Source organism: Oncorhynchus tshawytscha, linkage group LG03 (genome assembly GCF_018296145.1).
Source record: "Oncorhynchus tshawytscha isolate Ot180627B linkage group LG03, Otsh_v2.0, whole genome shotgun sequence".
Lineage (NCBI taxonomy): Eukaryota > Metazoa > Chordata > Actinopteri > Salmoniformes > Salmonidae > Oncorhynchus > Oncorhynchus tshawytscha.
This window is the reverse complement of record NC_056431.1, coordinates 6,133,336-6,157,169: the sequence shown is the minus strand read 5'-3', so window position 1 is coordinate 6,157,169 and position 23,834 is coordinate 6,133,336. Positions and strand designations below refer to the sequence as shown.

At 40.3% G+C, this 23,834-nt stretch overlaps 2 protein-coding genes and 1 long non-coding RNA gene across 6 annotated transcripts; 2 read left to right on the top strand and 1 right to left on the bottom strand.

Moving 5' to 3' along the window:
• The first annotated feature begins 2,825 nt into the window (after nucleotides 1-2,825).
• LOC121841295 lies at nucleotides 2,826-5,353 on the top strand. Its single transcript, XM_042308432.1, has 2 exons — nucleotides 2,826-3,005; nucleotides 3,476-5,353. Exon 2 carries the CDS (start codon nucleotides 4,650-4,652, stop codon nucleotides 5,196-5,198), a length of 549 nt encoding a protein of 182 aa, XP_042164366.1. The 5' UTR covers nucleotides 2,826-3,005; nucleotides 3,476-4,649; the 3' UTR covers nucleotides 5,199-5,353.
• An 896-nt stretch (nucleotides 5,354-6,249) lies between these two features.
• m6pr (mannose-6-phosphate receptor (cation dependent)) lies at nucleotides 6,250-16,814 on the bottom strand. Of its 4 annotated transcripts, none has more exons than XM_024390088.2 (7): nucleotides 16,749-16,814; nucleotides 11,626-11,804; nucleotides 11,102-11,268; nucleotides 10,803-10,912; nucleotides 10,518-10,648; nucleotides 9,993-10,119; nucleotides 6,250-8,605 (listed from the first exon to the last, which is right to left on the bottom strand). In XM_024390088.2, the coding sequence occupies exons 1-7, from the start codon at nucleotides 16,797-16,799 to the stop codon at nucleotides 8,483-8,485; spliced, it is 888 nt and encodes a 295-aa protein (XP_024245856.1). In that variant the 5' UTR covers nucleotides 16,800-16,814; the 3' UTR covers nucleotides 6,250-8,482. The 4 variants fall into 4 exon arrangements, with proteins under 4 accessions (XP_024245856.1, XP_024245879.1, XP_024245863.1 ...); XM_024390111.2 differs by lacking the exon at nucleotides 16,749-16,814 and adding an exon at nucleotides 15,100-15,196; XM_024390095.1 differs by lacking the exon at nucleotides 16,749-16,814 and adding an exon at nucleotides 13,363-13,729.
• On the top strand, nucleotides 16,327-23,526 carry LOC121841294. Its single transcript, XR_006080267.1, has 2 exons — nucleotides 16,327-17,189; nucleotides 20,827-23,526. It is a non-coding gene; the product is annotated as an uncharacterized LOC121841294 (long non-coding RNA).
• Nucleotides 23,527-23,834: the final 308 nt, after the last annotated feature.

Here is a 23,834-nt window from a genome sequence, read left to right as displayed (position 1 = left end):
TTGTGTGACACCCTCATATTATGGTATTCCAGTAAAAGAAGAACTTACATATTTAGGCATAACCATTACAAAGGATCAGAAGTCTAGAGGCTTACTAAATTTGAACCCTCTTATTAAAAAAACCCAGAAGAAACTAAATCAATGGCTACAGAGGGACCTATCTTTAAAAGGTAGAGTCCTAATAACCAAGGCTGAAGGTATCTCTAGACTAACATATGGTGCGCTATCTTTATACCTTGACCGTAAAATAAGCAAGGAGATAGACCAGATGCTTTTCAACTTTCTTTGGAGAAACCGTACCCATTACATTAGGAAAACTGTTGTAATGAACACTTATGAGAATGGAGGACTGAATTTTCTGGATTTTACTACTTTAAATAATACTTTTAAGATCAATTGGAAAAAACAATTCCTAAGAAGACCCACTACTATCTGGAATTTTATTTCTCATCATGTCTTCTCTACTTTTGGTGGCCTTAACTTCATGTTGTTTTGCAATTATAATATTGACAAAGTTCCAGTGAAACTTTCTGCTTTTCATCGGCAGGTTTTCTTGTCATGGTCCTTAATTTATAAACACAATTTTTCTCCGCACAGATATTGTATATGGAATAATCGGGATATATTGTATAAAAATACCTCTCTGTTTCTAGAATATTGGTTCCGAAATAATATCCTATTGGTGAGCCAACTGGTAAATGCAGAGGGTCTTTTAATCAGTTATAAAGAATTCTTATCACTTTACAAGGTCCCTGTAACACCTAAAGATTTTGCAATTGTTTTAGATGCCATTCCCTCAGGTGTTGCTATGTTATTCAGGAACATGTCAAGAGCTGACCCTCAGAGCCTACCTTCTGTTGACCCTGTTGACTCATCAGTAGGAAAGATTTGTTTCTCTTTTGGTCCATTCAACAACAGAGCGATACGATCCTTGTTTCAGCAGGATGTTGTATCTATACCTTATGTCATGCCTTATTGGAATGGATTTATTGATAATATCTGTTGGAAAAAGTTTGGATGTTGCCACACACATACCTACTTGTTAACAAAATTAAGGAAGTTTCCTTTAAAATTATTCATAAATATTATCCTGCCAACCACTATATGAAGAAGTTTAAGGAAAACATCAACTCAAATTGCTCCTTTTGTAATGACCACCCAGAAACAGTTGTGCATCTTTTTTGGCATTGTATGCATGTAAGAAAACTGTGGCAAGACATCAGTAGGTTTATAATTGAACACATTTATGAAGATTTTACATTATTGTGGAGAGATGTACTGTTTGGATTCTTTACATACAATAGAAATAAGCAGAATAATTTTTATGTAATTAATTTCATTATTCTTTTGGCCAAATTTCATATACACAAATGGAAATTTACAAACAGAAAACCAAATTTTCGTACCCTACAAAAAGAAATTGAACTGTATTTTAAGACGGTTAAATGCTCTACTAACAAAAAAGCTGTTAGAATTGTAAGTATATGCATGTCCCTTAAGGTCCTTGTGTAATTGTAATGTGATATTGTACCCCCTAGCCCCGCCCCCAGCCCCGCCCCTAGCTCGATTGTCTATTGTTTGTAATCTATGTATGCTTGTGTTCCCTCATGTGCTTTATGTATTGATTTGAAATTAATTTAAAAAATATATATTTAAAAAAAGTAGCCCAATCTAAAATCGACCCCTAGACCCTACACCCCATGCACTTGCGGAGATTTAAGACAATTTGACAGGTGTTAGTAATATGGCAATAGCTCCACATTGCCCTCTGATAGTCGAGGTAGAGTTATTCATTCTCTCTTATACATTAATAAGGTGGATGCTACCAGGATAGTCTTGAATGAATCGTGAATAATGATGAGTAAGAAGTTACAGACGCACAAATAGCATACCCCCAAGACATGCTAACTTCTCACATCATGACAATAAGGGGGAGGTTAGCATTTTTTGGGGGGTATGATATTTGTGCGTCTAACTTTCTAAATCATCCTTATTCACGATTCATTCAGGACTATCCTGAATCATGGTAGTATCCACATTAATGTAGAAGTGTTTAGAGACATATTATATAATTATTTACAATAAAAGTGACTCCAAAATGACACAATACATTATTTAGCATTCATTTCAATTGGGCACAAAATGATCAGAAACACAACCAAAACAAACAGCAAATGCATCCAACAAGTTTGAAGAGTCACAAGCTTGATGTAATCATTGCATGCTAGGAATATGGGAACAAATACTACACTTTTGACTACTTTAATACACATATAAGTGAATTTGTCCCAATACTTTAGGTCTCCTAAAATGGAGGGGACTATGAACAAAAAGTGTGGTAATTTCTAAACTGTTCACCCGATATGGATGAAAATACCTTCAAATTAAAGCGGACAGTCGGCACTTTATTGTATCATTTCAAATCCAAAGTGCTGGAGTGAAGAGCGCCCAATTTTTTTTTTTTATCACTGTCCCAATACTTTTGAAACTGGTGTGTCATTAAAGTTTGCTTTGCCTACCTATTTCAGGGATTTAGAAGAATGTCTACTATTTGTTTCCTATTGCTATTTTATACAAAATAGAAGGGAAAAATGTGTAATCTTCATAATTTAAAGAAACAGGGGGAGAGTAAGAGGACTCACATGCTATAAAGTTCATGCACACCTGAAGACACAACTCCAAATACAAGGCTGACATGACAGAGACAGAGACAGAGAGACACAGAGACACAGACACAGAGAGAGAGACACAGAGAGAGAGAGAGAGAGTGTGTGACGTGCTCTCACACCAAACAGGACAATCCAGTTCAGGATGACACACAGCAGTGGAAACTAAGGTGGAGACTCAAGCAACAACAGTATCTGCCATTGACAAAGGCTAAATTGTACAGTACAACATATCACAACGACCTATCAACAGTAGTACATTTCAGAAAGGCTACTGTTCTCAGCAAGGGTCCAAATAAAAGGCCTGGAAGACTTGAATGAAGCCACTTGAAAACGACAGTAAGCCCATCTAATTATTTGTTGTAGAATAACAGATGCGTAATAAAGATTTTGTATAATTTCAGCCAGTAGTTTTGATGGTAGAGCTCACGAGCCAAAACAGGTCCCCGAAAATTGTGCACAATTGTGTATAACTTCATCCATTTTGTATGATATTTTACGTCCTGCAAAAATATATTTTCCTGCAATTTGTGTAATGTTACAAATACCAATTTCTACAACATGTTGCTAATTTGTTACTGCTTTGGGGCCTTTTCAATATCTTTAACAGTTGCCTCTTTTAGGCATATGCCAATGATTACACCACTATCATGGAGAAAAGAAACTGACAAGAATGAGAGAGGATATTGTGAAATAGTGGGCTGGCAGATTCCAGTCTTTTCTACTTTGAGGCATGTCTGATTGTGAGTCACTTCAACAAAGCACCAAACCGGTCTTTCTTTTCACTTTTCCATTTCCATCCACTACAGAGGCTAGTCTCTGACCACAACTCTGGCCAACATGACAGGCTTCCACATGAGATCGTAGCTTTGGCAGAGGAGGAAGAACGGGAAACAGAGGAGTGAAGGAGCGATAGACAAGGGGAAAAGGAGGTAGTGCCGAAGGAGGTGAGGAATTAAGACCTCCAGCTCTAGGTCAGGAAAATATTGGAGGAAGGTTGCAAAGACCAGTGTTGGAAAGGGGGGAGGCAGAGTAGGAGCAGCATGGAGTAAATACAGAGGAAGGGGGGGGTTGCAGGCGGAAGTACAGAGCTAGTAATCAAATCAGTTGTAAGTGTCACAAATGTCAAAGGAACAAATGGAAAGGGGAATATTAGAGAGAATGGAAAGTTCGAAGGGATAGAAAATGGCGAAGAACTCAAAGTAAGGGACGGAGGTCCAGGGAGAGGAAGGGGCTGCAAATAGAGACGGTCTAGGCCAGGTAGATGTAGAACCAGTAGAACTGAAGATAGAGAAAAGAGGAAGAGTGAACAGAGGGGTGGGTGGGAGAGGTAATGGAAGTTTGGGTGTAAGAGGTGAAGGGGGAGCTGGATTGGGAGGAGGGGTGAGGTTGAGGTAGGACAGAGAGGAGATGTTGAAGCAGGAGATAGCGCTGTGGTTGGTGGAAGACCAGGAGAAGACTCACATCTAACCCAGCAGGACTACCTCCAGCTGATGAAATCACTGAGCATCAGGCTCCCCGAAGGTGTCCTAACCCCACAGATGATTGAGCTGGCTAACATGGAGAGCAGAATCCAGGATGTCCAGGCCATCATCCCAAACCTGGAACACTTTAACATCCGGTTCAAAGCCGTTCCTCGACTGGGCTGCCGGGAGGTTAAAAACTTTCTGGTCATAAAACTCCTCTTCTTTGACCAAGAGGATGATAAAGAGCAGAGTAGGAAACACTGGAGGGAGAACAAGACCAACACAGGCCGAGGGTTCAGGCTGAGGAATAGTGATACGGCTGTCTCAACACCGGCTATGTACACCAGTGCCACCAGGAGTTGGGCTAGGTTGGAGGTGGGGGAGGTGTCTTCGATAGTGACTAAAGGAACCAGAGTGAATGTGAAAGACATTGTGAGCAAAGAGTATTGTGACAAGTCAGTGTTTTGGAGGAACGGAGTGTCACCCGGGCCTCGGAGGTTCGGTATGTTCTTCCAGAATGAAGCAGATGAGTTGGAAAATGCTCAAGTTCTTTCATGAGCTGGGAGAGGGCGGGTCAGGTGGAACCAGGACAGCATCATACACCAAAGGCAACAAGGTGGAGTATGGATTCCTCAGCGGGAGGTTGGACTTCCCGCCCCAAATCCAGGCGGGCAATTCTGGAAAAAACAGAAAGGCGACTGAAAAGAAGAAACATGAGCGGCTCGTGATCGAATGCAAATGTACTGCCGGCAACATGGTTGGGAAACTGGTCACTAAAATCCCCAACAGTAACCAGTACAGCTACCAGGTCCAGACCTACATGTACATTCTGAATAGGGAGGGGGAGGTAGAAAAGTGTTCTCAGATGAAGAGAGCAGTGATGATTGTGAGACACTACCACCAGGGAGGGGACCCTCCCAGGGACTTCCGCTGGAGTTACCTGCAGATAGAGCCCTCTGTCCCGGCTGAGATAGACAAGCTGAGGGCCCTACTCCAGGTGGAGGTGTTGGCTTGCTACTTAGCCCACCACAACCTCATATTCCAGAGGGAAACTCAACCTCAATAACTGTGGTAGTATGATAGTCTAGTCTATGACTTATTAAACTGGAAAGAAAATCAGAATTGATTTTTATCTAAACTCAGCAAAAAAACTAATGTCCTCTCACTGTGAACTGCATTTATTTTCAGCAAACTTAACATGTGTAAATATTTGTATGAACATACAATTCAACAACTGAGACATAAACTGAACAAGTTCCACAGACATGTGACGAACAGAAATGGAATAATGTGTCCCTGAACAAAAGGGGGGGTCAAAATCAAAAGTAAGTCAGTATCTGGTGTGGCCACCAGCAGCATTAACTACTGCAGTGCATCTCCTCCTCATGGACTGCACCAGCTTTGCTAGTTATTGCTGTGAGATGTTACCCCTCTCTTCCACCAAGGCACCTTCAAGTTCCCGGACATTTCTTGGGGGAATCTAGCCCTCACCCTCTGATGCAACAGGTCCCAGACGTGCTCAAAAGGATTGAGATCCTGGCTCTTCACTGGCCATGGCAGAACACTGACATTCCTGTCTTGCAGGAAATCACGCACAGAACGAGCAGTATGGCTGGTGGCATTGTCATGCTGGAGGGTCATGTCAGGATGAGCCTGCAGGAAGGGTACCACATGAGGGAGGAGGATGTCTTCCCTGTAACGCACAGCGTTGAGATTGCCTGCAATGACAAGTTTAGTCCAATGATGCAGTGACACACCGCCCCAGACCATGACGGACCCTCCACCCCCAAATCGATTCCCTTCCAGAGTACAGGCATTGGTTTAACGCTCATTCCTTCGACAAGACGCGAATCCAACCATCACCCCTGGTGAGACAAAACTGCGACTCATCAGTGAAGAGCACTTTTTACCAGTCGTCTGGTCCAGCGACAGTGGGTTGTTGTCTGTGATGTCTGGTGAGGACCTGCCTTACAACAGGCATACAAGCCCTCAGTCCAGCCTCTCAGCCACGGCTAAGGGCTGTATTCAGGCACTCCGCTTCACGCCGTGCATTAGAACAGCCCTTACCAGTTGTATATTGGTTAAATATGAATCATATTTTATCAGTACATACAGAGCAGTTTTAAAAATATATTTATTATGTTTTACATTGTGTTGCTTAGAGAGTTAATTGCCCCTGCTAACACGCCAGCACACTAAAACGTGTCATACATGACAGATTCAGAACTGTAATCAAACACTTTATTCATATTTAATTTTGATGCAAAAGCGCAAAACAAACTAAACAAATTCTCTTTTACTCTGCCCCTCATCTGCAAGTACAAATAGCATCACAAACTAAAGCCAAAGTCCGAACTGGCCAAATCCATTGAACCCAGACCTGGTTTGGTTCTGATCCATTTCGCCACATCTCATTGGGGCCTGTTGTCCTGGGCCGGGTCTAACTAATGCCATCTTTCAGGTCTTGATTGAACTAAGCGAGTGCCATGGGCCAAGTTTTTTTTGTTTTAAAAACACCACAAAGAAGCAAAAACAAAATTTAAAAACAACATTCACCCACATGTCACAGATAGCACATGTGTATTTTTCATGATTATATAAATGACTTAAGTTCCTCCATTTTACTGTTGAACACAAAGTGCCTTCTGTTGCCTTATGAAGGACCTGTTCAATCACAGCATTATATTACAAAAGCATCATCAATGTCCTCAGTATCATTAATGCTGCATTCATAACCAAGTGGGAAGGTGGCATTTACCACATACGACTGGGATTTATCCACTTGAACACCCTTCCAACTGGTAATTACTAGTGGGAAAATTGTCTATGATCCCTGTGCTCCGACTTCTCCCTCATGGGGACCTCACCTATAAGAAAATTACCTTGATAACAACATTTTTGGCTGTTAAATGCAACAAAACAATTTATAAAAATCCATGTTTTTTTAACACTATAATTTGTTTACAAGTGTGAAAGCTGTACTTTTAATTTACAGTTGACACTGCTTGTTGGCCATTAACCAATCAGTGTTTTTCAACGATTTCAAAGAACGTAAAATGCATCCAACTGGTATTAACAACTTCACAACTGGTAATTACCACCTTCCCACTTGGTTAAAAACACAGCATAACATTAGGCTACTATTCAGTACCATGGTTTGGGTCAATGCCATTTCAATTTTGTCAACATAGGAAGTGAACTGATGGGAACAGAATTCAAATGGAATAGGTTCCAACCCTACTCTTCAAATAGCTAAGGAAAAGGTATAACGTATCAGAAGTACATTTTGGTCAAGGCCCAGTCAGCATCCTACTCTAAAATAGCAACACAGACTAAATGTGTGTGTCTAGCAGTGCATTGGTTGGAATGGCTCTGTACTATATTGTGGTCCAACTTAATTTGAAGGTCGTTATTAAATATTTTTACCCATTCGAAAACTTTAGGCTAAGTGTTTATTATTTCTTAACAATCGTAAATATATCTAACCATCTTAAATGTATAAACCATTTAATTACAATGACCTGTAAGCATATAAATCATGAACAAAAGCCTGCGTATTCACTTACTGTAATATTACCATGTAAAAATTATTCTAAGCAGTGTATAAGCAGACCTTCAAATAAAGTGTGACCTACGAGTCAGTACACAGCCATCAGCTACTGAAACAAACTGGATGGGAGTCACATGTTAGAAGCTATTCCTATGGTTGCATTGTGTCAGCACTAACATGTCAGAAAGGCCTTACGGTTTCCACTAGATTAGACAGCCACAAAGTCAAAATTGGCTCTATCATGAAAATTAATGAAATTTAATTTAAGTCAGGCTTAGGCATCAGGTTATCAGTGTGGTTAAGGTTAGTTATGTTTAAAAATCTGATTTTAAATTGTAGAAATAGACGGGATTCATGACTTTGTGGCAGTGTTAACTAGTAACGACACCCAGATGTAACAGAGTCTGTCTGAGACGTCACTCTCCATCCAGAGGTGGCCACTCCAGTTCATTAAAAAAAAAAAGTGTATCCACGTTTTTGTTGCCACCTCAAAATAATGACGCCTGGGCCATGCAAACCAGGGCAGGTGACTTACCATCTAATATAACAAACTAAGTGTTTAGGAGTCATAGATCCTCCAGCCTTCCACAAACTAGTGTGCCCACCTCTAAACTCATCCCTGAAACTGTCAAAATGAACTAGGATGAAGTTGCGCCTAGACACTGAACTGAGGTCAGTTTTATGTTTCTCCGGACTTGGAGAGAGTAAGTGATGATCCTAGATCTGTGCCTAAGGGCAATATCTATCCGAAGTGTCAAAAGCGTCACACGGGATAGATCCCTCCCACTACTGACATCAGATCACATGGGAAGCAAGTGGTCATCCCTCTCTTCTGGCTGCTCCTCTGGCTCTGTGGACACACCCCTGTATGTGGGAGGTTCCTCTTCGGGGCCCTGTGTCCTACACACAAAATTACATCCATCCTGAGGGTGAGGGAGAGAGAGTGAGAAGAGTTATGACTGACCAGCCATTCCCAGCCCTCAAAAGAACAGCTAAGTGCCCTCAAGTAATGCATAAATGGGGCCTTCAACATAGACACAATCCCAAATCAACCCAATATACCCTCCAACATTTTATTTTTATTTCAAATGTATTTAACTAGGCAAGTCAGTTAAGAACTAATTCTTACTTACAATGACGGCCTAGGAACTGCCTTGTTCAGGAGCAGAACGACAGATTTTTTTATCGTGTCAGCTCAGGGATTCGAGCCAGCAACCTTTCGGTTACTGGCCCAATGCTCTAACCACTAGGCTACCTGCCACCCCAAACATAGACACTAAAATACCAAATCAACCCATATACCCTCCTTCAACAGACCCTGAATCCCAAATCAACCCATATAACCTCTTCCAACCTAAAACACTCGTAGGGGATAGGGTTTGGGATTGTACCAGAGAGATATGTGACGTCCATAGTCTCACGTCAGATAGTTCAGTGCAGATGGCCGTTGTGCTATCTGATAACTCGCTAACACTCATGGCACAGCTAGAAAGAAGCTCAGAAATGTTACCAAGGTGACATCGTCCACTAAACTCCCTTTCACCTTCAAAAGAGTCAGTTAATATTACCAAAAACAATAAACCTGTAGCTAATATTGATGTTTTTTCATGAGCAAGTCTTCACTAGCTAATTCTCTAGCTAGGTATTTTGTGGTGGTAGAATCAGTATTTATGAAATTCGAAATGTGCACAGAAATTTGCTAGCTGTCTGCTTACTGAACCAGTCTCAAATCAATCCATATGAAATGAAAGGCAGGAATGTTAATAATGCCAGTTCACACACTCCATGCTGAATACTCCCTCTAGCTAGTGTAGTGAAGTTCCAGCTAATGGATAAATGAGTTTATGATATCTGTTCTGCAGTGATTAGCACGCAGAGTTCTAAGGCACAGATGACTGCTCTCTGGGACATTATCGCGTTGGCCAAATGTTCCAAAGTAGCGAGGCACAGTGCTATCTGTCCGAGTCAGATACATGCTGATTTCTGAGAACAGTCCCAGAACTTTGCTGCCGTACCTCATCAATAAGCTGGCAAACTAGCCACTGTATGGCCATTCAAACACCTTGCACTGGGCAGCTAGCTGGAGCAAGTTTGCTCAACTGAGCGAGCATAATTTGCCGTAGTAGCCAGTACGTCATAGCTACCAAGAGGAGCGATTATCAGAATTAGTGTTAGGCGGATGAACAAAAACTAGATTTTTTTCCCTGATTAGTTCCTCGTCCTACAAGACAGAATGGTTGAGGGACGAGCTTCACGTAGTAGTGACACCGCCTGACGTGAGACAGTGATGTGACTTCTACAAACACTCACCGCTGCGAGGTTGCCAACCTGTGTCCAGAAGACATAGTTGGGGAACTGCTGCACCCCTTTGGCCCCGACAATCAAACGCTGGTAGAGGAATCCACAAATGAGGTACACTGACAAGAGGACGAACCCACTGGGACAGAGGAATGAATAAACATTTTAAAAAGGTGTCGAATCCCCAGTTGGAAACCCATCCCATTAATTAACACATGAACAAACATCACAATGATTCACAGTGATAATTATTCTGGTGTTCTGTTTTGTTAAGCGTTGAGGAAATAAAGAGACCATTATCATAATGAAATCCAATAAATATGTAAATATGATCTGTTTTGCTTAGTCTTGTAGCTTTGTTTGTTGTGAGCAAATGACAAGTCCATTTCATAGGGTATTGAGTATTTGTTGGAGAGAGAAATGGAGAGCTTTGGTTGCTACCCTGCGTGCCAGCCAGCGGGTTGGGGATAAGTCTGAGTATTTCTGTAGTCGCCGGAATGTGTGTAATCAGGAAGGATGCATAATCTTAGTACTAACATGATGAGTATTATGGAGCCTGCACTGAGCTGGGATGGCAGAGCGGGACAGACCGCACTGGAGTCCAGTTCAAACAGATAGAAACAGTCCCTGTCCCTCTCCCTCTCCTCCAACACCACTTCCAGCTTCCCCTAAGAGATACATGGGGAGAGAGAAAGAAAGGTTTGAGCAAGAGGGAGGACGATAGGACGGGATGTAGAGAGGTGTGCATCAATGTGTGACAGGGAGAGAGGCATGTCAAATCACCACACCACAGTGATCCAAACCCTCCCTTCCCTCTCTCACCATTTCCACTCCTCTGTTGCAGGAGATCATGACAATGGCTTTCCTCATCTCCTTGGAACAGTGGCCGTCATACTTGGTGCCGTTGCTGTAGATCAACATCACCCAGTCACCTGTAGGGGGTGATGGGTAGCAGAGAGCGAGAGAGAAAGAGAGAGATGGAAGGGGAGAGAGAAAGGGCATCATTATATCTGGTCATGCTAGAGCTGACTTACAGAGATACTATAATATACCGTAAACACACTGATAAGACCGGCACATGACTTTTCCAAAGGAAAAGATAAAGAACCGGACATTCTTACTTCCTCCGATAGCCTGTGTTGCAGTGTACAGGCCAAGCACTGTCTCACTTTCTTTTTCCGTATGGTCGATCTGAACGAGTCCCGCTCCTACCGTTTTCCCCGCATCCCCACACACCTGGAACTGGTACGTGTAGCTCTCCTTGCCGCTTGTCGTCGCCACAGAGAAACTGTAACCAAGGGAACCGTGGAAAAAAAACTGTGGTAACGTTACCTTGTATAAGTGTTACGTGTGATGTTACATGAGTGATGTAGACTAAAATGAACAATCTCTGGAAAACTAAAACTAAGGGAGTTTCCAAGCTTAATGTGGCCTCCTGACTGCTAACAATAACCTTTTTATACCATCATGCAAAGCTAATTTCTGTGACAGCTGACAAAGTATAATTTCACCTCCCCAAGCAATGGACGTCAGTGTGTGTGGTCTTACTTTTTGCTGATAACCCTTGCTTTGATACCCCTCACCTGGTAAAGCAATAGGATATACCACGGATATGTTTTCCATTTCTAAAACGGTAATTCCTTACGTCTTGTTAGTGAGCGGTTCTAGAAGACTGAGGACCTTCCGTTCTGCCGGGGACTCAGAGAACAGCTTACACCTCTTGGTGTCGTTACTGGCCTGGCTTCCACACACCAACAGGACCAGCTGAACAGCCAGAACTAACAGCCGCACAGACGTCGCTGTGTGTGGGGTGGACATGGACACCTGGGGAAAATATATAATGGAAAACGATTAAAATAATATACTTTGTAAGGCTTATTTGGTCTGTTTCACTGCATGACTGATTCATTGCCTAACCAATTCATTCGGACACAATGACACCGATAAAAGCAGTAAACGAGTGCTGCACTTTTAACGCTGTAGTAGGACTACTGAGAAAAAACACCTGCCTTGTACAATGATTGTACAAAACATTAGGAACACGTGCTCTTTCCATTACATACTGACCAGGTGAAAGCTATGATCCCTTATTGATGTCACCTGTTAAATCCACTTCAATTAATATAGATGAAGGGGATAAGACAGGTTAAAGAAGGATTTAAGCACATGGATTGTATGTGTGCGCCATTCAGAGAGTAAATGGGCAAGACAAAAGGTTTAAGTGCCTTTGAAGGAGGTATGGTAGTAGGTGCCCAGGCGCAACGGTTTGAGTGTCAACAACTGCAACGCTGCTGGCTTTTTCCAAGCTCAACAGTTTCCTGTGTGTATCATGAATGGTCCATCACCCAAAAGGACATCCAGCCAACTTGACACAACTGCAGGAAGCATTGAAGTCAACATGGGCCAGCATCCCTGTGGAAATCTTTCCAGTCCATGCCCCAAAGAATTGAGGCTGTTCTGAGGGGGAAGCAGGGTGCAACTCAATATTAGGAAGGTGTTCCTAATGTTTTGTGCACTCACCATTTCTGTGATTCCCAAGACATGAGATACATATCATGTGCAAGTAGGCCTACCAAGACAAAACTCTGCTACAACAGCGAGTCAGACCATATGAAAGTAAAATTACGCAGGAAAGCGGTTTACAAGAATGGTGCGTTCAAGAGAACTCAGAAAAATACGAGGTCAAATCATGACGTCACTGATTTATAGCTCGGAAAGTCGGAGCTCTAGAGGCCCGCGTTGGAATTAGGAGTAGGACATGTTTTAATGATCGGAGCTCGTTTCTTCGAGTTTCCTGTTGTCTTGAACGCTCGGAAGTTTTTTTTTTTTTTAACCTTTATTTAACTAGGCAAGTCAGTTAAGAACAAATTCTTATTTTCAATGACGACCTAGGAACAGTGGGTTAACTGCCGGTTCAAGGGCAGAACGACAGATGTCTACAATCTCAGCTCGGGGATATGAACTTGCAACCTTTCGGTTACTAGTCCAACGCTCTAACCACTAGGCTACGCTGCCGAGATTTCTGAGATCAGTTGTTTTGTACGCGGCATAACATCTCTGTTCGCAGGAGGAAATGAAACTATCCCGCCATCTTGACTTGCACACCCCTGACCTAAGGTGCATTCAGGATGGTTGCTGCAGCATTCCGTGAGCGCTCAAGGCAAAACTGTCGAACATAAACTGTGTTGAATTGAACGTTCAATTACAGAAACGAGCTTGACATGAACACCGTGGTAGATGTCGTATATCATTGCGAAATAGATAAGGCCGTAATTAACAAAGCAGCTGTCATGCAACTTTTGAAACGTTGTAGAACGTTACGCATCCTGAATACACCCCTAACCTCGGCTGATACTGTAACACAAACAACTTTTAGACATACCTTCATTCTGAAAAGATGTAGCCAGCAATTCCGTTAGCGTAGCCAATGAATAGTGTAGGTTGAAGTGGCTACAATCTAGCTGGTCTGGTCAAGTAGCTAGCAAAAGCAAGCTAAGCTAGCTAAATGGCACTCCGTGTCCCCTGTTTTGTCATGCAAATGCGACAGACTAACACCTGGTAATCAATTTCGATCACGCACAATTACAAAACCATGTTCGTTAACAGTCCGCTATAAAATGTACTTTAATACAAACTATTTATGCTATAAAATCATTATACAGGGTCTAGCGTTACTTTATGTCAGATGCGGAAGTGGAATTAAAACAAGGAAACGCATTTGACTGTAGCAAAGATTTAACTAAATCAAGACACACCACAAGCTTGTCGTTTCCAATGGTATCAAATAAGTCGTAGAGGGCAGAACTAAGCACGCGCTAGCGATATCCTATTGGCGCGTTCGAGTATACATCTGCATATTTACGTTAGGGCACGCCTACTCTGTGAAGTGTGTGCAATAACTAAATTCTCATTTGCACTCCTAAACAGCGCGATTAAAAAAAAAACAATTTATGACATAGTCTACAAAACTTAGTCCATTCTGTTCATAACAGATTCTAGTTTTGGGAACAGAAAAATGTATTGAGATCAAATGTTTAATTGATGATAATATTTGCAGGATCTCGGCAAAAATCCATATTGTTCCATCTTCACACCAAAAGTGTGAATGCAGATCGTTAACCTCAAACTTAACTATATCATTATTTAATAACAAGCTATTTAGCTTCCAGTAGGATGCTCTACCAAGGTTAGTATCAGGGGTAAATATTTTTATATCAATGTAAATGGCCCTATGGTCTCTGAGGGGAGTAGTACAAATATTTCTAGTAACACACTCACTATCAATACATTTGGATATAAGCCAAAAATCTATTCTGGATTGTCTGGAACCTGTTTTGTTACTCCAAGTGAATGATCTGTCGGCCGGAAACCTCTCTCTCCGTATATCAGTGAGATCAAACTTTTCCATAAAAATAATTAAACCCAAATTCTGATTGGTTGGCCTACCTGGGGGCCATCTATCAGTTGAATTATCTATAGTAATGTTAAAGTCCCCTCCTATCAATAATAACGAATTCAGACATGTAGATAACCAATGAAGTATATGTTTCTCTATAGATCCAAGCAACTCATCATTCTCATGTTTGGTGTTGTACCAGTAGAAGTTTACAGTAATGAGCGTAATGTCATTGTAACTGATCATTCTCATGTTTGGTGTTGTAGAAGTTTACAGTAATGAGCGTAATGTCATTGTAACTCATCATTCTCATGTTTGGTGTTGTACCCGTAGAAGTTTACAGTAATGAGCGTAATGTCATTGTGACTGATCACAAGACAAATAAAGTGACCAAAGGGGTCACATTCCGAGTGTAGAATATTACCACCAAAAGGTATTTTTCATTGTAGTGACACCAGCGGAGCGTTCAGATCCATGGGAAAGCCAAATATCGTTGCCCCACTGTGTCCTCCAGAAGTTGGCATCAGCCGAAATCGAGTGAGACTATTAATAACTAAATAGAACAATAACCGTGTAAAGTCAGAGCAGACCTGTATGCCCTTTAAAACAGTATCTTAGTTACTGTATACATCAAAAATAAATACAACTTTCAGTCTTCTTCGTAAGTTACTAAACAAAATAGGTCTTCTGGTCATACAAGAACAAACTAATAAAAATAGTCACCTGATGCTTGTTAGGTAACGTCAATCAATACAAGGAAAATGAGAATATCATGTCCGAAACCATCAATCTGTTCCTTCTGGTGAGATTCTAGGGAGGAATATGGATTTCTGAACCGTTGATGAAGCCTCGTCCTCCGACGAAGTAAGCAGCCTTTCCCTCATTTTGTGCCATCTTGATCGTTGGCCACAACCTGTTCCTTCTTTCTATGTCCTCCGGGCTGAGATGCTCGGCGAAACACATACCATGGCTCTGATGGAAGGCGTTCTTCCTAGCAGCTTTCCAGACAGCATCCCTGTAGAATCTGGCAGTGAAGAGGATGATGATACCCCTAGGTCTTGAATCGTTTTGCTGTTGCTTCTTGGCGAGGCGATGCACAACGTTGATGGAATCAACAACTTTGTTCTTCTCTGCAGGCATAACTTCTTGGCAGATGCGGATAGCCTCTCCTCTCACATCTTCATTCTCCACCTCTGGCAAGCCGTAGAGTCTCAGGTTCCATCTTCTTGTGTATTGTTCCAGATCAGTGAGACGTCTATGGTAGACATTGTTATTCTTTTCTACACTTTTTTCAACTTTTGCCACTCTCGTTTTCACATCCTTGATTTCACCACATGCAAACTCCAGTCTTTTTCAAGCCTTCGATAACCATGGTGTTTGCGCCTACCATTTCCTCAATGGCATCAGACCTGGAGTTGATGAGTAAGGAGAGGGTAGCCACGATGTCAGAGTTCATGTTGGGTTTTTTGGAGGGTGGAGGTTTGCATGGAGTAACCGGTAAACAGGGGAATTCGCCATCTTCAACAGCATGATATTATCCATAGGCCAAGCGTAGTTATGGCAGTTGTCTATAAGCACGTTTCTCTCTTGTTGATTAGCAATAGAACGGCTAACTTCTTCCTTTATTTTTTTTGTCACGATTTCACATGTACATGCCAAAATAAATGATCCAATTCTTATTCCAGTCACAGGAAAGTTTGTGATCTTGATCAAATAAAAACAGTAATAGTAGTGACTGTAAACTTGTTTTTTTTTACAATCTTTCTGAAGTCTGGTGCGGAGCTCGGTAAAAAAGCATCTATTCAAGCCGCCATCTTGGCCTCCTTCGGCATGGGAAACATAAGTTAACATTGCCAAAGCAAGTAACTGTAGTTGTAACGAGAGGAACTAGTTGATTCTTCACTACCATGTTCGTCATCGATTAAGTTTAACAGCATCCAATAAATGTTGCATTACCGCCATCTACTAGACTGGAGTATAACTCTGTTAGGAAATTATGATTAATATGACTGAACAAATCATTTTAAATGGAACTGTAAGTAAACTTATACTCTGTTATATTATGTTTAATAGACAATATGAGTTCATAAGAAGAAATTGTGTGACAGGAGAAAGGAGTAATAAAATGTTAAAGAACACCATTCCAACTGGGCAGGAACAAATGGGTTGGGGACTGTGTAAACACATAAGGTCGTTAGCCTATGGTTGACCCAACCTGAAACTTAGCTCTGGGGTTTTTAGATTAGGCAGTGAGTGCATTCCTAGGGTTTCTGTTAATTAAAACTGTCAGTTCAGTGGTGATCGATAATGTTGAGGGGTCAAAAGTTATCTGGAGAGTGTGTTAGTAAGGTAGAACGAACTTTTCACCTTACTTTGTCCTGTCGAGAGGAGGGGGTTCGGTTAAGGCAGTGAAATGACGTCATGATCTGTATTTAAACTGATGCATGTGTTTGAGTGGTAGCGCGCTCCGAGAATAAATTCTATTACCTATTATTGAAAGACTGGTCTGCGTCTATTTTATGCAAACAAGAAATCTTACAAATTCTCATAAAATAGATTAAGGGCTTTCAATTGATGAAAGCACATTGGCATAATTAAATTATATTAACAATTGGTCCTTCGAGTGGATTCCACAAACTTCTCTGTCGTCCGAAGGGAAAAGCCGAAAACCGTGCGCACGGACGAGGCTGAACTCGTTTAAAAGTCCTGGCCTCCACCAGAGGTTTAATAACAGGCCGGTATATATATCTTAGGTCGACAGAGAACGTGACGGAATCGAACCGGCATTGCTTTTCCCAGTCTACAGGACGAAGGTAAATGGTATTTATTCTCGAATTTGGGAGGAATTATTTAGATATTTTTGATTGAAGGTGCTAAAGGAGTTTGGATTTAATCAATGATAGTTGCTTGAATATTTTGAACAAATACAATGGGTTTCTACTTTGTGGGTAACCAAAATCGATAGGAAGGAAGCGAGTCTGAAATGACTCGTGGTAAGGTGCACTACCGAAAGTAAACTAGGACTTAATCAATCTTGGCCTTGCAAACCAAAATATTTTTTAAGGGTGGGATATAGTAAGTATTGTTAGATGGGACGGTCATTCTGTACAAATAGGATAGCCATTAATTCAATAAACATACCTAAATAAAGTTGTTACCTAATAGTCTATCTGTATATGGGAAGTAGTCTGACTATGAAAAGTAGCAGATAGATATATTAAAACAGGTGAGGATAAATTAGGCTTGGTGAGAAGGCAGGGCAATTCTAGGCGAACATAATCACTGAACCCATTCAATACTGAAAGAGATTAATATCCAGGGAGGAGAGGGAAGCTAATTCTAGAGTAGTGAGATATGAGATATTAATTAACGTTGAAAGTCCCAAGGAACAATAGTTTATAATGAGCTTATTATTGTATACGGGTGAAATGTAATGTCCAAATCAAAAGTCAGCTATAGATGAGGTTTCCAGGAAGGAGAATACATACTGATTATCATTAAAGAGTCACACACATAGTCAGACAGAGAAGCAACATAAGTAACTAAGTAACGGTAAATAGCAGATTCATAGAAAACACGCACATAGGTAAGTGATTAAATACCATAGCTACATAACGGTAAGGATTAAAGATGTATAAAGATGTATAAATTCCTCAAAGGAGGTGCCGGAAGTAACGGGAGACGAGCGTTATATGACTGAGCCTAAAAGGAGCAAAGATGGGCTGCTCTCCGCTCCCGCAGATTAAAAAAAAAGGTTAACCAATTGGGTGTAGGTGAGGGTATCAAACTATGTCCTTCTCGAATAAGCAAAAAATACAGAGGTAATCTAGTCGAGAAAAGTGGATAAGGTGAGTCAAAAGAAAAAGGGAAAATGTTTTAATTGTAACGAAATTGGACATTTCGCCCGGGAGTGTAACACTCCCTGCAAAAGACGTCACCACCAATATTGTAGTTTAACTGAGGGAAAGGTCAGAGGCGACAATCGGGAAAAGAAAAAGAAGGGTTAGATACAAAGGGAGCGAGATTAATGAGAATCATAACTGAGGGAAAACTTTGGGTGTTTAAATTAGTGCTATTTTCTGTTGTTCAGATGCCGGAGTAACAAATACAGATAACTGTAAATTGGGTCTATTTGCGGAGAATCTCAGTTTCATAGCATTGATAGCATTGATGGTATAGTGGTGAGCGTAGCAGTCTCACAACCTGCAGTCCAGGATTCGGTTCCCAGCTGAGGCGTAAAAATATATATCTGAGTTTTTGGTTGTAATTAAACTAATTGTTTTGCGGAGAAAGTTATAGTCACTAGTATTGGAATAAGATATAAACTGAACGTTTTAAATAGTTTGTTTGGTTCAAATTGAAAGACTAATTCATTCAACTTAAAATAAGAACGAAGCGAATTTTGATGCAAGACGATGTCTGTTCACTAAATGATCTGTTGGGAATAATACATTGGGAATAGAGTCGTAATTAAAATGCTAAATCAAAGACGAGACAGTAACTTAAATCAAATTAATTCTGAATAATATCGGGGGAACAATTAAGATAGATTTGTGTCCATCGAAATGTTTTTATAAAATTAGCGAATTGAGAGATGTTGATTGATGTTGTAAACTCTAATTCAGGATTCAACAGATGTGATAAATTAGGTTTGGTTTATCGAACCCGAAATACCAACCATTATTTACAATTAATTGAAAATCGTTGCGAATTGAGTCGAGGTTGAGCGCTTGTTGATGACATCACTCGCGAGGCTTTCGTCGCCACGGAAATGATGTCGTGTCTGGGGGTAACGGAGAAAATGGTTCGTGTCTTTTAGAAGGAAAATGCGTGCATTATTGTTGAGTCACTTTTCAGAAGTTGATAAAAATGTCGAAATACATTTTTAAAAGGAGTATGTAAGTCGCCAGGAAAGATGCTAAAAACTAGCAGCTGATTCGCTAGGTGGGTATCATTGATTTGTGGCGTTTATCTGGACTGTAATTAGGCCATGAGAAGGGAGATTGAATGTCTGAATCGTAAAACATCGTGATAATGGATTCTGATGGTTATTGATTCCTGATTTGATGGTTTATGTAACACCAGTGAATTTGAGCACTGTTTCCATTATGTGGAACAATGTTAGGGTATTAATGTTGAAAAGCAACCTCTATAGTAAAACATAATTGTATATGTTTCGGGAAACTAGCTAGGTTGAATTTGGTTATTTGAGCTTTTCCCTTGTTAAGTAGACATCTGTAACAGGGGCAAGTTGTTTTTCCTTGAGGAACACGCAGATGGTGTTTTGTTAGGACTATTCGTTTTGGTGCAAAGGTATTTTAAAGAGGCACGCTCAAATATGGAACTTTATGAGTTTTTATTTTATGAGTTTTAATTATACAAGTGATTTTTTTTTTAATGACCGATTGACCTTGTCATGACTGTCTTCTGAGGTCTGATCAGCCTCAGGGGAGAGTCATTTGTATAATGAATGTGGTCATATTGAGTTACTAGTTTTAAGGTAAATTCATTATAATGGAGTTTTAGTTAGGGGTTTGGAATTATTGTTTGAATCACTGAAGAGAAAGTGTTTCAGGATTCTGATTTACAATATTAGCTGTGAAGTTTTTGAATGGGCTATTAATGATTTGGTATTGTAATGGAGAAAAAAAATCCTATTTATCATTGAGAATAAATAGGGGAAGATAAGATACATTGAGGTTTGGATAGGAGATATGTTAAGCCAATAGGGCAGGGAATTACATAGAAAAATAAGTTTCAGTTCTTAGGGGTGATAAATTACTGTAGATAAGATATTCCACACTTTGCAACATATATTAAATTCATGTTATTATCAGAATACTGAGGGTCCCTGAAGGAAAGAGCTTGTTAGTGTAGGAAGGATTTCGATATGATTAGCATTTTTTTGAATTTGTTTGACTATTAGGAGTTTTTATAAGTAGTATTAAATTTAACAGGAATATAGGACATCTGTGATGATTTAGGATTATTGTTAGGATTAAGATAGATTTATTAAGGAAATGTAAGGACTTTAGAGATTGCCACTCAGATATGTTTTTTCTAAAATCAATGATTTTAGATCAAGTCAAACAGTTAGAAGCTTAGTGGTATTTGAGAGATATGAGAGAAAGGTGTTACGGTTTAAATCTGTAAATATATATATTTAAGAAAATATATAAGTAGCACATACTTCTTTAAAGTAGATAAGAAACTTGACAGAGTATTGGTACAGGATTGACATGAATGGATGCCCAAGGGAGAATTGGACATGTGGAAAATTGAAAGGGGCTCCTACATGATGATGGCAGAGCCAGGTAACAAAGGGGGGATGGGTAAATTGTGTTCTAGGATAGGATGTGACCTACGGGATAATTAACTGATAATTTTTTTTTTTTAGCTAATAATATAACAAATGAGAAACTGTTTGTTAACCAAACCTGTATGTCCAAGATTTTATGCACTACAGGTGAATTACAGGTGAAGTCACTCAATCCAGTCCCTGAGGCCTGTTGGGGGGACCATACCAAGGACTCCTGGTGACAGCTAGCAGAAAGAACTACCCGGATTCATATCACATTGCGGGAGGTTAAGACACTCTGACACTGTCGAACAATAACAGAGTTCGAGAGGAGAACTGGAATTAACAGAATTCTTGGGGCCATCTCTCGAATGAAAAATACCTTACCTGTCCTTTCCTCACTGTTCTTGTTCATAGAAGTGAAAATGTGTCTGACTCTTGCTAATGATGTGTTTTCTGGAAGAGGGTGGGGCTTTATAGGTGAGCTGTCCATCCTAAGCTGTATGGTTGGAGATCTTATTCCTACAACATGAACCCGAGAAGGCCAGAGGGTAATATTGACATAATTAAACGAGAAATTAGTATTAACCAAGCATAAGAGATTACTTGATCTGGATAAACAGGAAGTGAGAGTAGGATAGGGAGGGATGTCTCAGTGGAGTTCTATGTAAACCAAGTGGTGTCTGACTCCTTGGCAGTACAGGACTAAGAGTAGCTATCATGGAAGACATATATGCAAGTCTCTGTGTAGTTCATGGAAACAAGTTATAGCTCACACCATGTGAGAAGGCTACATAAATCTACATACCCAGCATGGAAGGAGATGGAGTGTAGTGAAAGTAAGGGTTTCAGTTGATAACCTAGTGCATTCCAGGTAGAAAAAGTTAAGAGCAGCTGGTTGCTCTATAGGCAGCAGAATACAAGCATGGTCCCTGACAAAGCAGATACTGACTGTGGAGTTGTCCAGAGCCAAGAGCCGGTGTGGATAGTTCAGAAATGGAATTATTCACCTAAGGGAACAGCCTGTATGGTAAAGCTATTCATGGAAGCAGGAAAGCCAGATAATAAGTTGTATGGATTTGCACTATTTATATCCACATGTTCCTCTGAAATCTGAGCTTCCTCCTTTCACAGAGGCAACGGGAGACTGTTTATTGTTTAATTCAGTATAGTACTCCTGAGAAATATGTGAGGTAAAATCAGTACTGCAATAGGACAGATAATGTTACTTCTGATGCGACCAATGAGTGATTTGGCAGACTGGTTGAGATCTGGGGATTTCAGTAAGATAAGGAGGCTCAGGGCTCACATCTGTTGAATGTGTGGGAGAATGACATGATGGCGGAGTATTACTGGCTAATTGAACAGAGGTATGTGTACTGAAACATTTTGAGAATGCCTTTTACGCTCATTCAACACCATGACATGGTGTTGACTGAACGGGAGAAAAGAAGTACTCCGACTGGGTCTTTTGATGATAGGGTTTGTATTAATAACATTGTGGATCCAAGGGTGGCAGATGAGATCAAAGCTATAAATTAGATCCTGGCAGGATTAGAGTCAAGTATTTTTTGGTGGTCCACTCTCAATGAGAATGTGGATTGGATCGATTATATCTATTAAAAATCCACAGTGCTTCACCAATTATTTTAGAGATGTAATGAATGACTTGGCAGAATAGAATAGTCTTGGATGTTTGCTGGCTGAAGAGGGTGGGTGTGTATAGGTAATTTGACTCCGGGATATACAGTTAGGATGGATCAGTGACCAAGGCCTTGTCTGGTTTACACACCCTAGTTCACGAGTTGGAAATAAACTCAGGGGTGGATACTTCTTTGGCTAATTGGGTTGACTGTGTGTTTGAAAGATGGAAAAATGTTATGATTACTGTGTTATGGGCTACCTTCACCTGTGTGACTATGTTAGTTTTGTACGGACGTGGTTGATTGCGTGTATGTATGAAAGTTATCATTTCCAGGACTCTGGAGAAATCGATGACACTTCAGATGGAGATATATGGACCAATCCTAAGCTCTGACCAGTGGAATACAAAATACATGGCTTGGACGTAATAGAAGAATCCGGATCCTTTCACTCGCGAGGAGACCATATTTGATGTTTAGGAAATTTAGATGTTTTCTTATTTCAATGTATAGACTGTTTTTTCATGGAGATTAACAGAAAATCCTGATAAGTAGAATTAAGATTCTGATGTAGGATAGAACAGTCATGGAAGTTGATTATGTACATACATGTATTGGTTGTCTTCTTTTAGTATATCATTGATATTTCCATGTAGTGTTTAATGTTGGTATGAGTTAAGTCATTTTGAGGGTGGATTGTTAGGAAATTATGATTAATATGACTGAACAAATCATTTTAAATGGAACTGTAAGTAAACTTATACTCTGTTATATTATGTTTAATAGACTATATGAGTTCATAAGAAGAAATTGTGTGACAGGAGAAAGGAGTAATAAAATGTTAAAGAACACCATTCCAACTGGGCAGGAACAAATGGGTTGGGGACTGTGTAAACACATAAGGTCGTTAGCCTATGGTTGACCCAACCTGAAACTTAGCTCTGGGGTTTTTAGATTAGGCAGTGAGTGCATTCCTAGGGTTTCTGTTAATTAAAACTCAGTTCAGTGGTGATCGATAATGTTGAGGGGTCAAAAGTTATCTGGGAGTGTGTTAGTAAGTTAGAATGAACTTTTCACCTTACTTTGTCCTGTCGAGAGGAGGGGGTTCGGTTAAGGCAGTGAAATGACGTCATGATCTGTATTTAAACTGATGCATGTGGTTGAGTGGTAGCGCGCTCCGAGAATAAATTCTATTACCTATTATTGAAAGACTGGTCTGCGTCTATTTTATGCAAACAAGAAATCTTACAAATTCTCATAAAATAGATTAAGGGCTTTCAATTGATGAAAGCACATTGGCATAATTAAATTATATTAACAAACTCCTTTATACTTTGCCTGGGAAAAAAAAACAAATACCCTACCATCTAACATTAAACTCACAAAAAAAAAGTACTACATTTTTTTTCTAAAAATTCCATTCTCCACTATTTAAATATATTTAGTCCTACTTCAAGCAAACAGCCTGAAAGGATGGGACACCAAAACTTAACACACCCTGTAACTATTCTGACATC